At 47.7% G+C, this 14,694-nt stretch overlaps 4 protein-coding genes across 4 annotated transcripts; 2 read left to right on the forward strand and 2 right to left on the reverse strand.

Moving 5' to 3' along the window:
- Positions 1–431: 431 nt before the first annotated feature.
- Positions 432–1,852, forward strand: I302_100636 (uncharacterized protein; the record flags this gene model as incomplete). The annotated part of the gene is made up of 9 exons (XM_019190649.1): positions 432–631; positions 694–784; positions 874–982; positions 1,065–1,113; positions 1,189–1,220; positions 1,307–1,401; positions 1,512–1,614; positions 1,685–1,755; positions 1,823–1,852. The coding sequence occupies 9 exons, from the start codon at positions 432–434 to the stop codon at positions 1,850–1,852; spliced, it is 780 nt and encodes a 259-aa protein (XP_019047397.1).
- Positions 1,853–2,276: 424 nt separating this feature from the next.
- I302_100637 (uncharacterized protein) lies at positions 2,277–4,469 on the reverse strand (the record flags this gene model as incomplete). The annotated part of the gene is made up of 3 exons (XM_019190650.1): positions 2,277–3,617; positions 3,710–4,222; positions 4,308–4,469. 3 exons carry the CDS (start codon positions 4,467–4,469, stop codon positions 2,277–2,279), a joined length of 2,016 nt encoding a protein of 671 aa, XP_019047398.1.
- A 1,304-nt stretch (positions 4,470–5,773) lies between these two features.
- Positions 5,774–6,881, forward strand: I302_100638 (uncharacterized protein; the record flags this gene model as incomplete). Its single annotated transcript, XM_019190651.1, has 2 exons — positions 5,774–6,180; positions 6,266–6,881. 2 exons carry the CDS (start codon positions 5,774–5,776, stop codon positions 6,879–6,881), a joined length of 1,023 nt encoding a protein of 340 aa, XP_019047399.1.
- A 122-nt stretch (positions 6,882–7,003) lies between these two features.
- I302_100639 (uncharacterized protein) lies at positions 7,004–13,934 on the reverse strand (the record flags this gene model as incomplete). The annotated part of the gene is made up of 8 exons (XM_019190652.1): positions 7,004–8,380; positions 8,454–8,494; positions 8,569–8,675; positions 8,756–9,158; positions 9,224–11,890; positions 11,967–13,005; positions 13,088–13,754; positions 13,849–13,934. The coding sequence occupies 8 exons, from the start codon at positions 13,932–13,934 to the stop codon at positions 7,004–7,006; spliced, it is 6,387 nt and encodes a 2,128-aa protein (XP_019047400.1).
- Positions 13,935–14,694: the final 760 nt, after the last annotated feature.

Consider the following 14,694-nt stretch of genomic DNA (forward strand, 5'->3'; position numbering starts at 1 on the left):
TTATAACCTTATAGATGAGGTAGGGTTAAGGCATACGGATCAGTATTCATATTCGGTTCCACACACGTATACCCCTTGCATCCTGACGATCAATCCTGATTTACCGGGATATACCATCTTACGAGGTATATCCACGAGGAGATACGGGGATAACGTAAACTTTGGCGCACGGCATGAGGCATTCCTGGGCAATGTTTGTCACTCAATGTATAATGCCACAGATTGATGTTGTTGATCGTTGAGTTATATCCATTACCTTTCGTTCGTAGGTGAATCATGGAGATCCATGATACTCGGAGATGGGTACGGACGAACGAGGAGTGAAGGTATAAATACTAATGCACAATTACTCGCATCCTTCATTCCCCATTTTACCACTTGATACAGTACTAACTAAATACACTCTTTTACCAAGAAAGACTGATTTTACAATGCTAAAAAATCCATTGTCCATCTTGATCACTTTGCTGATCGCACTGCAACTCGCCTCGGCAACTCCCCTTAATTTATGGGACGAAGAGCTCCCCTGTAAGACCAATGCGGAGTGTCTCAAGAAAGGACTCCCACTTAGAAAACCTTCCCCCGTGGTTAAGAGGGCTCTACATCCCAGACAGTCTGCCAGTGTGAACTCGTGAGTCAGCAATTGATTCCACATTGGTGCATGGCTGTGCTAATTCTATGTGTTGTGAATAGTGACTATAGAATCAGTGTGGGCAGAGGTCAAGGAATAGCAGGATTTATGGATAGAACCCCTAATGCCAGTGGACAATACACTATGAGCCAAGTAAGTTATCATATTCTTTGTTGGAGAACCAAGTAATACCAATGAACTGAATTGGGTAGGGATTGGGCTGACTTGAGCTTGCCAAACAGGATCCGTCTCAACGAATCATCGTCAGCGAACCCTCGTTATCAGGCGGTGCATTGAATATCCGAAATTTCGTGTCCAATATGGGTCTGAGCTATAGTACTCTGGCTGCTCGTATGTTCCTCTTCCTTCGTGTCTTACTTCACCTAACCGGAAACCAGTCAGTCTGATGGTTCTTTAATCTCTCAAAACGTAGAGGTCGGTCCCCTTTCGGGAGGTTCCATACTCAGTTCGACGAGCTACAAGTGAGTCAATGATGTCCCCCCATCAGAGATATATCCTCCTGACTTGATGAGGTATTGCGCTAACTTACGATACAGCTATGCGGTGATCACAGCTTCGACTTCCAATTGTGAGTCGTACATATATCTCAACGACAGTCTCTCTCTCACTGCCCCGCGTCCACTTATGGGTATGTTCTCACTGACCTTGTTTCAGTCGACTCGTCCTCCGGACCCCAGACCCCACCTAATCGATCGTACACTCTGTACGGCGTTGCGACAGGAGCCACCTCAGGCGTGGAAACGGACATCGTGAGTCATCTTTGCAATGCGCTGTACCACAACACGGTGGGAAACCATCCTGATGATGGTCTCTACTACTGGATATATATACATGTCGATGATGCTTAATCATGTTTCAGTGGTATCAAACCGTCGCTGGGTCTGATAACTTGTTCACCACCTGGCAAAACTCGGATGGTACTTCCGTAGCAAGGACTCAAGTGATGTATGATCCTGCTAACGGTAAGCTCGCTATGACAAGCTGCTCATTGAGAACGTCTGTCTCATAACTTATCGTTGTTGTCGTTTGTAGCCAACTTCATCATTACCGGTTGTGCCAGTTGTTATCAAGCTCAATTCCCCAGTAATGGCGCTTATGCTGTTGTGAGTGATTTACGTCGGACTTGATCAAGTGGATAGATTGCTAATATAAGGACATTCACCGCAATAGGATTTGATAAGGAGTAAAGTAGTCACATAAGTCAGCGAGTACATGATCGAAGTATAGTGACTTCCCACCGCAATGAGGGATAATAATTATGCTCAACTACGCCCTCGCTTTGTTTTCTTCTTCTTCTTTCTATTTGGCACTTTTGGTATATGACATTGGACATTTTCACTATAGCAGTCTTGCTTTCAATTCTCTTTCGAAAGTACGAATCTCGTTCATAGGGATATCACATTCCAACAAGGGGATCGGTACATACATTATCTCTATACATATAATCGCAATATGTTATACCTAATTACATCTTGCCCAGGATTGCTCCCCCGCTTTATTATCATCCATACACGACATCTGTTAACATCCAGTTCCATCATGCTCCGCAAATGTACGACTCAAGCGATGATCCTTTCTTATCATCTCATCCCGTATCGTCCTCACCTGTACGAGGAACATCCCATCACACAAACCACCTCCGTATCCCTTCCAACTCATTATGCCATTTCTGCCATTTACCCACCAACCTATTCAGTTCAACCTCATCGGTCCCAGCATCTCCATCCACTTTCATCCCCGACTCAGCAGCTTGATGTATCCTACTTAACTTCTTCGTTAATTGCTGATACGCAGGATACAGCTCTTCATACCGATCTCTAAGGGATTCTTGGTCCGGTCGATCGATTTGAGAAATACCGTTCGTCCGGGGTAATGGGGCTGAGACGGGATGATGGTCTATATTCGCGGACGCGGGTGTAGATGTCATAGTGGATTTACTTGAACCTGCCGCTGAACTAGATCCATTAAGTTTCAGCTCCGGTGGAGGGGGTTTACGTTTAGACGTAGGCGAAGAATTCCTCCTTATCTTCGTTGTCGGTCTACCACGAATCTCGCCTTCTTCATGTTCCTCTCCAGGTTCAGGCGATGACGAGTAATTCCGTTTCTTGTGATTTGGCGTTAGTCTTTCTTTCTCCTTTTGCTGCTGTTCCAACGCTCGAGCTTTATCTTTTTCCCGTACCTTCTCTGCTAACGATAATCTTTCTTTTCCCTTTTGCTGGATTTGTTCAGAAGTATCCTTCTTTTCCTTGTCTTTACCGTTCGTCGATCGTCCTCTAGGTGGCGATTCATCCTCGTCGTCCGAAGAATAATCAATCTCTTTCCCTTTTCCTTTCTCTTTCCCTTTCACACCACTTTTGGCCATACCATCCACCTTTGTCACTTCATTCTTCTCCCTGTCTTTAGGCTTTATCTCAAGCGGTGTCGCACGCGGGCTTGCAGTCCCATCGGGAGGCTTGGTATTAGGCAGACTCGTCGACCGCTGCTTCTCAAGCATGAACTTTGCTCTTTCCCTCGCGATCCTACTTTGAGGTCCAGTCGATCCACTCCCTCCGGCCCCACTTCCGGTAGTAGATTTTCTCGTCGATTTCGCTTTGGTAGTAGATGACGTGGAAGGTGCAGGCGATTCATTCCTACTTGGCGCCGAGCTAACGGGCGGAGCAATACTCAACCCATTCTGAGGGACAGCTGCAGTAGGTTTCTCCTGACTTCCATTGGAACTTTCGGCACTTGCGCTGTGATACCCCCCTCCTCCATTTTCCAACTCCGCTTCTTTCCTGTCCAGCTCTTCTCGCTCTTCAGCATCGAAGGGTAGCTCCAGTTCGTCGAATGCCTCTCTAGCTAGGCGGATGACCTGCTGTTGTTCTGCGTAGGTGTATTTCCACTGACCTGGTCCGAGCTTGATCTTGGAATATTGGTTGGGAAGGAGAGTATAGGTGGGAGGATGGGTTGAAGAGGCTCGGCCGACCTGTGTCGAGAAGCACGATGTTAGGTCATCGGTCTGGCAGTTTATTCCAGATGACACGATTGGGAAAGGGTAGCAGAGCCAGATATACTCACCACTTTGACAACTCTCATCACATTCTGTTCGTCGCCTCCCACTCTCCTTACTATATCCTGCACGGTCGTAGGACCAAGAGCCAGTAATTGCATAACCCTAGTTTTGAGAGGTATCATCTGCCCAGTCCCGGTACCAGTTCCACTTGATCCCGCGACAGAAGCAGGAGCAGGTGCAGGAGATGGGACAGCACTACCCATCTGAGGTGAACTGTTTGCCCTTCCCATTCCTGCCGAGCTAACACTAGGAGCAAGTCTCTTTTTCGAAGGAGGAACAGATCCCTCAACTCTAATTGCTCTTTCCTTCCTCTCGCGTTCTATAGCTTCGCTCTGTGCTTTCAGCTTGTCTGCTGCTCTTGCTGTAGAGGCGGATGTGAGGGGTACGTTTAGTCGAGTGCTGGCCATCGCGGCGAGTGACAGGGTAGAGGAAGACGGGTTGTACAAGTGAAGTTCGGATGGAATACCGGTTGATCTTGGGTCGAGCGGTATGGGAGGTAGATTGGGGATGTTGAGAGTCTGGCAAGATTGATAGGTCAGCACATCCTCAGTCTGTCAGGTAGCTTGCTGAATGTAAGTCGCAAAGGACATGAGCAGTACATACCATCTTTCCGTCGGCCGTCACGCTCACTTCCAATCCCCCGCTTCCTGCTTCCTGGAGTGACTGCCATACCTCCTCTGGAAACTTGATGAGATAAGCTGGGTTGGGAGGATGTTCGGTATTTGGAGGAGTTAGGGGGATAGAACCGGATGTTGGAAGCGGCATTGCGAAGATTTCTGCTTAGTAGAAGGCGATTAAGCTCGATGGTGAACGTTTAATATGATTGAGATAAATTCGTGGGATTGGTGATTACTGCAGATGTGAATTGCGAAGCTGCTGATTTGCCCCGTCAGTTATCTTTTCTAGTCGCTTCAAGTCACCAATAGCTGGGTGACAGGGTATTCAATGTCAAAGTCTCAATGGCTCCCTTAGTGAAGAGACGCCTTTGAATCCTTTGTCGTTCTAAGCCATTCCTTCCTTCCTACGGTCCTACGGTCCTTCGGCCGACCATGTGTCTGTTGAGTGGTTTACCACTATCGGTAGACTAGAGGATTGATATTCTATGGAGGCGGGAGAAACCTGTTGTTGATGGTGCTTGAGGAAGAAGCCAGAGGTCAATTGTACTAGATTGTGTGCACGCTGAAAGTGCGATTGTTTGATCTAAAGGCAGGGAGGAAACGTGTGGAAACGGACTGAATTGAAGGCGCTGTACTGGGTGCTTCGAACGTCGATACACGATCTCCGGCGTCGGAATCTGCTGATATATCGGTGGATGTACAAGCGACGACTAAGAAGGATGTTGGGTCGAGTGGGATTACAAGTCGGAGCAGAGATAAGGAGGGGGGAATGAGAGAGTTGATGTTTACTAGAGTAGTATGCCGTTAAACTCGTGCATCCTTAACAAGGTTGATTCGTACCATACATAGCCGGTGTGACTGGTGACTGAACCCTGATTCTCTATTACCTTACCAATCAAGTACGCATAACTTGGCTGTCGTCGATCCCATATATATGTATCAACACAGTCCAGTCGTATGAAGATTACGAAGCAATACCTCTCGAATGACTTGCAGGCATCAGCATATCATTTGTCTAAATATACAACAGGTCTGAAAACAGACCGTCACAAGACGAAGAGGTCAGCAATAGCCATGCCCCATCAGGTAGACAGTCAAGAATCGGAATCCAACGAGTCATCTGATTAGTAGTACAGCTACAGCTGTATTCCAGCAACTTCAGATATGAGGGTAGATCTTGACAGAGGTGAATCTGATATCACTGACCACACGATCTGACTGTCTCGTCAGTGTGTATGTCATGGTTGTCGCTTAGAAGACATTGCCTGTGCGTTTCAAGTTGAGTTTGTGTACCGTACGTAGCACCTGCGCATTGACAAACCAACTAAACAACCTAGCAACGCGATCGCAGCAAGAATACCTGCATCATGACATGCCATCCTCAAGTCTGCATCTGTATCTGCATGCATCAAATACTGACCCAAAAGTCGACGGTATGAACCTCACAATACAATGGTACCGTCATACACTCTAATCAAACATTTCCTACTTATCATCCTAATAATCTTCTCACTAGTAGCAATTCATCTCATAGGTATTCTACCTACTCGAGGGAACAATCACCCGACCAAGGTGCATGGACCATCCGACAGGGATATAACGATCTTGCAATATTCCCCTTCAGATACCGAGGGTGAAGCACACCATTGGAAGAAGGTTGGGAGGAGTGTACGATCCTACTCTGAGGGATCATTGCGGAAATACTGCAGTGCGAGGGGGTATGTATATGTCAGGTCGGTCGGGTTGGGCTTGAGCATGGATGGTGCATCCGTGGATGAGGAGGGATTGGTGGTTCTGAAGGGTGTTTTGGATATCTTGGAGCGCGGGGACGGCGTCGGAACGAGAGAAAGATGGTTGATGTGAGTTTGCAGACTACCTCCAACATTATTCTTGTTATCAGGGCTGAGCTCAATGAATGATTCGTCTTTATTCTTGTTCACTTAGATTAGTACCTTCAGATCGTATAATCATCAACCCCTCAATACCCCTTGACACCTTTCTACCTCCCACCTCTACCGCACAACCATTGATCGTCTCATCAGGCCTGTTGGATGGTACGATCCTTCTGAAGATCAATGGACAGATACTAGAGCTATTGATGGACGTTATAGAGCTTAAAAGACGAGGATCCAAAGACAGTGATGATGATCATACCAATGGAGCAGAATCTTTTAGACAAGTATTATCAGAGTACCTACTACACGAGGAACATCGAGGGAAATGCGCACCCATACCTACAGAATGGTTCGACTCCACCACCTTATTCCCCCAATCACCAGATCCAAGCTTAAAAGTAGCAGCAGAAGAGATAGGAGGCGATACAACTACAACAGAACATGAATATACACCACAATTGATCTACAGGTTTCCTCCATCCACCTCGAGAAAACATATTCAAGATATGCTCAAGATCCCAGACAGGATATACGCACAGGCAGAGAAGTACGAGCAAGATATGTGGAGGTATTACGGTAAGATCGTTGATGGGTTGAATAACATGGAAGACAAGGAGAGGATCGAGGGGCAAAGTAAGAAGTGGTGGAGTAGATATGAAACTTGATAGGTCATCTGATAATCATGATACATGGTAACATGCAAAGACATATGGTGTCGCAATACAACTATGTTATTCTCACAAATACAACTTGACATTTTGTTGAATTCCAATCTCCCTCATAAATCCTACAATAAAATCTCAACCTGAACTTCATTCAACCTTATCACTCCCACTCCCACTCCCTCACCCTCATCTTCCATCTCAACATCCTCATCATCCGTTTGCCGTTGCTGCTGATCTTCCTCTTGATTCAACCCACCCTGAACAGCTTCCTCCAATCCAGTATATTTCGACGAAGAAGTCTCACCAGTTCCCACTTCGGGTTGAGAATTACTCGTCGGTGTGATCGTCGACGTGGGTATTTCACTCGCAACGAACCTCTCCGCAAACCCAAATTTCAATGGACTACTCGAATTACCCCCCGGAGCAGTTGACAAACTACTGATCATAGGACTAGCTCGAGCTTGAGGAAAAGGGAATGAGTTTGATCCCTGTCGCTGAATCACCGGGGCTCCATTTGAGGCAGGCGAGGTAGTAGCAATACTGGGTGAGAACAATACGCTAGTTGACATATTGGGTCTGATAATTGAAGGAGGTCGAGTGGGAGTATCTTGAGCTTGTGTTGGTTCTTCCTCCGCATCAGCCTCACTCTGAGCCTGAGCCTGTACAGCCTCTGCAAACTCCCTAAACAAATCATCATCCTCCTCTTCCTCCTCCCCTTCATCGAACAACTGGCCATTCGCCTCCTCTTCGTCCATCCTATCTTCATGACCATGTACAGGGAACAAAGGTAATGGGAATTCCTCATCCGCGTCCTCATCCTCTTCTCCCCCTGTACCAGATGGTCCAGCTTCGTCTTCGTCGTCATCTTGATCTGGATCGTCCCATGGCATGGAGAATGGAGCGGGTGTGGGAGCACCAAGTACTAACTCATCTTCAATCATCATCGCATCAGTCTCGATCCAAGGTGTAGGTGCTGATTCGTATGCGTAACTATCTCCGTCTTGATCCTCAACCATACCTTGGTCATCATGATCTCGTTCCTCCGGACCTAAGTTGTCAATAGTATGAGGGGGTTGAAGCGGTTCCACAGAATTCATCATCCTCAAGACCCTATCTCTTTTCTCCTGTTCCGTCAATTTCCTTCGCTTGCTCAAAGGAATCTCAACGACAACTTCCAATCTCCCTTTCCGTTTGGTCTTCCCAGTCGAATCAATCACATCATCTTCGTCATCGACAATCTCCAGCATGTGTGGAGGATGTTCGACATGGATGATCGGGTCAGGTCCGGCAAAGCAGTGCGAGGCGACTTTCTCCTTGACTTTGGTATTGTAAAATAAGGATTTATGAGCGGAGCCCAGGACGAGTGATGTGGTCAGTTCGTCCGTTCGGGCTGTTTCGGGTAGGGGCTGGGCAGGTGGCGATGAGGGGTGAAGAGGGACGGATAGGTCTGCAAGTGGAAGGGGATCGTCGGATGGGGAATCGTGCTGTTTGGTAACGTGCTGGCATGGGGATAACTCAAGATCAGTCCATGTACCCCTTTTAGGTCGCTTAAATGACAATCGTTTTACTCACTCGTGAAAGGTACGATATGTTCAATGATGTCAAATGGCAATCTGGGCAGTAATCAACATCATGTCAGCTGTCCCATGTCATTAATCGCCTTCACCCCGTATCAAAGCTGACATACCTTCGTATGGACATCTGAGGACTTTCGACAGATGTCTAGCAGTAAGATGCTGCATCAGATCATCTTCAGAGGTGAAACAAGGCTCTTCGCATCCTTTCCAATGGCATCTATCAATACAATCAATCGTCAGCCGCTGATCGACAGGCAGTACCTTCGCAGACACAAAAGACGGAAAGTAGGGACCCACCTATAGAACCATTTCCCCCTAACAACCTCCCTCTCAGTAGTCCTCCTAGTATTCCAACTCCATCTCTCCGTCGACACCTCTTCTTTTCCCTGTCTGACATGTCCCCTACTCTCCACGTGTTTCTTTAGTAACTCCTCACTAGCCAAGATGGAATCGCACCCTTTCCAGTGGCATGTATACTCGTTCAACCGATTGATCAGACTTGGCTCAGTGAGAATCGAAGCGAATGGTTCGAGGAGCGCCGGGCCGGGGCGGAACATGAATCGCAAAGGGATGGGTTCGGGGGATGAAGGTCGGATGGTACGTGATCCTCTCTGTACAGATAGTTTGGTGGGTCTGAGAGATACGTGGGCTCGTCGATGAAGAAGACTCTCACTGTCGGAGTCATCATCTCGGAAGGCGTCTGTTCGACACAAACCGACCAATTAGTGCTTCTGTACAGGTATTATCCAAGTTTCAAACACTTACCGTAGTGACCTCTAGAGATCAGCTCGTCCCTCCTGCTCTTCGAGATGGGAATGACAACCTTGGCCCTATCCACAGGTAAACCTCGACCTGAGCCTTGTTGTTGCGTCTTGCTGTGTTTGACGATCTTCGGAGATTCAATCTCAACCACAAAACCAGCATCTTGATCCTCATCCGAATCCTCATCATCACCCTCAACTTCAGGTTCATATTCATCTTCACCTTCATCCTCAACCTGCGGGTCCTCGGGATCATCAACAGGGACGACGGGTCTAACGCTCCCCTTCGTTTTAGGTTTTCTCGCGACAGACGGACTAGCTTCAGGTCGAGGGTTGACGGTATAACTCCTTCTAGCAGGACGTCTACTGCTCGGACCAGCTTCAGGATCAGGTTTGACCGAGCTCGTCCTCCTCTCAGACCGTCTGATAGAGGGACTAGGCTGTACCGATCCTCTCGTTGATTTCCTATTAACAGACAACGGACTAGGCTGTACCGATCCTCGGGCTGATCGTCTCATGGGCGAGGCAGATCCTACACTTCTTCCTCTTCTGAGCCTTTCAACGGCGGAAGACGAACTAGGCTCCACCGATCGTGTTCGTGCCTTTGCCTTTGCTTTTGCTTTGACCGCCGAAGATCTGGTTGATGCCGGGGTCGGCTTCAGACTGTTCTCATGTCTGAACCTATCCCATCTTGCGTTCGCCGAGCTCACTCCACCCGAAGTACCAGGGATCTTCTCGAATCTCTTTGAAGTGCTGGATCTACGTGTACTTCGTCTTCCCTCTTCCTCCTCTTCCTCATCATCTTCAGGATCAAGATCATTCTCCTCTTCAGGTTCCGGAGAAGGTTCATATTCCGGCGAAGACTCTACTTGAACCACTTCCGTCTCGGGCTCGGGCTCAGGTTCCTCTTCATCATCTTCAGCCGGAGTATCAAACTTCACTCTGGCATTCTTCTTTGACGATGGAATCTCCACCACTAGGATACTCTTTCGTTTCGGTGTGGCATTTGCAGGAGCAGGAGCAACCCCCCTATTTTTCCTGGGTCTTCCCCTCTTCTTCTTAACTTGCGTAGGAGGTAGGCCTCCAAGGGAAATATCGGCCTCGCCCTCCGCATCAACCTCGTATCCATTGATCTCCTCTTCACCCTCCTGTGAATCAGGTATGGGAGCAATACTTTCCACAAGGGCTCTAGCAAGTTCCTGGACCTGCGCAGGGGAAGGTTCGTACCCATCATCCTGAGTGTATACCGGATCAATGTTGATATTGATATTATTGACATCCTGTCCCTGTCCATGCGAGACTCTCGATTTCTTCTTCTTGGCAGATCCAGATCCAGATCCAGTGAGAGAAAGCTCATTCGACAATCCAGAGGCACTTCTGCCAAGTATCCTAGTAAATGGTGAATCCTGTGTACGCAGTTGGGCAGAACTCGATCTATCAGGCGAAGAAAGATCGATCCTCTTTTTGGGCGATAGATTCTGCCGTAATAGGATTCTGGTAATGGGATCGATGACTGGTTTCTTATATTTAGGGGGAGGTGCGAAGATCCCTTGAACCTCTTTTAATCTTTGTCGTCTACGTTTCTCCTTGGCTGATTTTTCGGCTCTTTGTTCGACGGTCAGAGCTTTCCTACCTGATCCACCGTTACCGTTCACATTGTTACTACTATCAACCACCTGTGAGGATGGATCAGCAGTTTGCTCGGGTCGGGAGGGAGTAGAGAATGGAAGTGAGTATGACAAAGCGGGAGCAGAAGACGAAACGTCGATCGAGGTCAATCCACCAAATAGGGAAGGGTGGAAAGCTTCGCTTTCATGTTCTGCTCGGAACAAATCTTGGAAGCTTGCAGGTGGCTGGGATAGCTGAGCAAGACCATCATATTGAGAGTATGAAGGTATAGATTCCGGTTGAGAAGCTGGAACAAGTATAGTCGAAACGATATTCGAAGTAGATCCATCGGGTTTGGGTCCATTTTTCTTTGGTAGAGACTTGCGATTGACGGTCTTTGATCCCTTGGGTCTGCCTCGCTTGGGTGCGGGTTTATCCCCAGGCACAATTGTGTCAAGTGCAGCGGAAGCTTGACCCAGTCGTGTCTGCGTGGCCTGTGAAGCAGGTTGAGAGTCGGCAATTACAGCGTTGACCATCTGAGACGAAACTCCTGCTTGCGACTGCGTATGATAAGCATTGGTCGACTGAGAAGCTCCGACCTCTTGCTGCACTGATGGTTGTAAAGGTTGCGTTGCCGCTTGTGGATCCGCCTGTGACACAACAGCAGGTGCAATGGTGGTTGGCTGTTTCGGTCGATTCGGCACTCCGGGTTTCCTACCGCGTTTCTTCGGTGCAGTAGGTGTATCTGTATTACTGGCGGCTGATTCTTCTCCTGATTTCCTTGGCCGCTTTTTACCCTTAGTCTGAGAAGCGACGGAGGAAGCAGGAATATCGGTATGATTCTGATTTCCGATTGATGATTGTCCAACATCGTTTTGGATTGGCATACCCTGCTCAGTTATGGGTGGTACTAGTGTAGCGGGATTTGTAAAACTACCAGGTGGACCGGCAGTAATGACATTCGAAAGCGGCGGATTGGGAGCGGTTGCTGGAGGCGGGTGAGAGGGCGGTCGATCTTCAACAGGTGGAGGTATGACACTAGGATTGCCAGCCATGATCACCACTGAAGAAACGGCACAAAGAGGTCAGCAACCAAACTTTGTTGAAGGAACTGGGCAAATAAACGCCCTTGGACTCACACAATTTGGCCCAAAATACCAGTTCTTCAGGGGCGATCTGCCTGGAGGGTTGTCCAGCCTTGAACTTCCTCACTGAATGTCCCAGCTCATGACATCTTTTACTATATCGAATCAAGAGATCGGAGCTCCAAGTCATCCTCAAAACGTTGTTATCCTGATCCAATTGAGGTAAAGGAAGGACATTTGAAGTCACGAATTCTTGGAAAGACGATAGATCGGGTACTTGATATTCACCCAGCGCTTTGTTCGCGAAGCGAAGTTGCACCGTTCGAGAAGACTGTTGGGATGGGGAGGGTACCATTTCTGTCGAACCTGATGTGGCAGGGTGCTGGCTTGTGGAAGATGTTGCTGTCTGGGTTCTTTTAGTGTTGCCATCATTCTGTGATGTCAACAGATCGGGCAGTCGATGCGGAGGTGGATGAGAAGGTATGGGTTGATGTAGAGGTATCTGTGAGGGGATCTGAGGAGATTGCTGAGTATGACTTGAAGCTGACGAAGCGGGTCGAGCAAAGGAAGATGAAGGGGAGAAATGAGGATTATAATTTGCCGAATGTCCACTGGTCGCATGACCGGAGTGTGCAGCCGGAGCAGCTGGTTGTCGAGAAGAGCTTAAGGAAGTCGTAGAAGGCTGGTGACCGTTGAGGGCCTTGTTGGCTTTCGGAGGAAGAGTGAGTTTTGACGGATCGACATAATGATGTTGCTGTTGAGGTGATGGTATCTCTGCCCTACGATGCTGTGCTTGTCTACTGGATGAAGAGGATGCTTGATGTTGACCATACATATTCGAATTCATTGTAGCGGAGACAGGAGTGGGTAGAGTCGATGAGCTGCTCAGATTGGAAATTTCCCTTGTCCGAGGAATAGCTTCTCTTTCTTCCGTTCCTTTCGTCTTATCCCATAATATTTCTAATCCTCCTAACATCTGTAAGAACAATTCCTGCAATTGCTTGGATATTGATGACTTGACCGTTTGAGGGGTAAGATCGTCGGCTAGGTTGAGTAATTTCGCTAACATGTACCACCATCCTCGTGACGACACCTGTAAATCACGAATTTGCAATCAGCCCTAATCCGTCTACAAAAACAGGGCTATGTGTGGTGAAAGGGTTCTAGAAACTCACCTCTGTACTTCCACCAGATCTGATAACAGAAGCCAGCAGTTTATAAATATCCACCCTTTTCCCATTTATCCTCCAATCCGTATCCAACCCATCTGCTTGACCCATACAATCCCTCAACCAATCATGTAGCTGTCTTTCTGTAGGTAACGGCACAGTCTGCGATGAGGTGAGACTGGAATTCTGGATGGATGGTACGGCAGATGATAATTGAGGCGATATAGAAGATGATGGAGCTGTCGAGGAACGATCCAAATCTCTGAAAGAATGATGTCTCGCTGATCCTGATGGGTAGGGCACACTGTGATTTTGGTTTTGATTCTGGTACTGCCCTTGTCCTGGATATTGCGATTGACTTTGAGAGCGCTTCTGCTGCTGCGATCTGGACGTCGAGGATGGTCGATTGGATTGTGAAGATGAAGGCTGCTGTGGTGGATATTGATTACGACGCTGATGTTGGGATGAGAGATCTGCCCAAGATGATGTTGAGCTGGACGGTACATTCCGACTTGAGGTAGCTGGTAGGTCGTGAGCATGACTTGCATCGTATATCGATGAGGATAGTGCTGAGTGTCTGGAAGATGAAGATGGGTTGGAAATGGTCGCTGCCCATTGTGGAGGGTATGAGCCCGAGCCAGTGACGGGAGGGTTCGACATTGATGTTCTCGAGCTATTCGACACCAGGGAAAGAAATGTTAGAACAATGAATGGGATATCATTTGAGAAGTGCATGGAGCGTAGTCTAGGGAGGTTGAGATACTCACTGCCTCTCCTCATCGTCCAACATCCTCAGCTGAGCCTCTAACATCCTCCTCTTGAGCTGTCTTTGTTCAGCTTCCGGGTCGGACATTGCGACTACGACTACTTTTCCACCTTGCTCTATAGATTAGTCGTTGAGTCGACAGAGCTGTCCGCTCTACCATTGCGTGCTTATTCCGATCGTCAATGTTGAGATCAACCTCTCAGTCAGCTCCGATGAGGAGTGAGTAGAAAATGAGGGACAGGTTGTGGAATAATGGATGCGAATTGTCATCAACATCAACATACTCGTAAATGCTCAAAGGATGCTATGTCATAGTCAATCATGATGTGGCATAATATGGTATCACGGAATTAAAAATATCACTCCCTTCTTCCTCCCTCATCATCACCATCCAACCATTCGATACCCTTTGCATAAAACTGACATGCAAGTTATCAACCTCTGTACATTGTGAATACATCAACAAACACAGACTACAGACTACAGACTACAGATAAGATGGCAGGCGCAGGTGAGTCGAAGCGATCTCCACACATATCCCTACAGAGTGATTGAGGAGGTTATACGAAGGGGCAAGTCATTAGAATCGAATTGCAGGAAACGGAATAACAAGGACATCGAAGACTAACGTATTTTCGAATATGAATCATATCAACAGGATTCCACCCCCACCCACCATCACTCCTCCACAGGGGCTTAGCCAAAGCCCTCGGCGCGGGAATGTGGTTCTTCATCTTCTATCGTGCTAGGTGAGCTATGGTACCACCTTTGCTGTGCGAGTTTGTAAGCTGAGCTGATTATACAAATTGATGATTGTAGACAAGATGGACCTGCTTTGATAGTTAGT

Source organism: Kwoniella bestiolae, chromosome 1 (assembly GCF_000512585.2).
Source record: "Kwoniella bestiolae CBS 10118 chromosome 1, complete sequence".
Taxonomy (NCBI): Eukaryota; Fungi; Basidiomycota; class Tremellomycetes; order Tremellales; family Cryptococcaceae; genus Kwoniella; species Kwoniella bestiolae.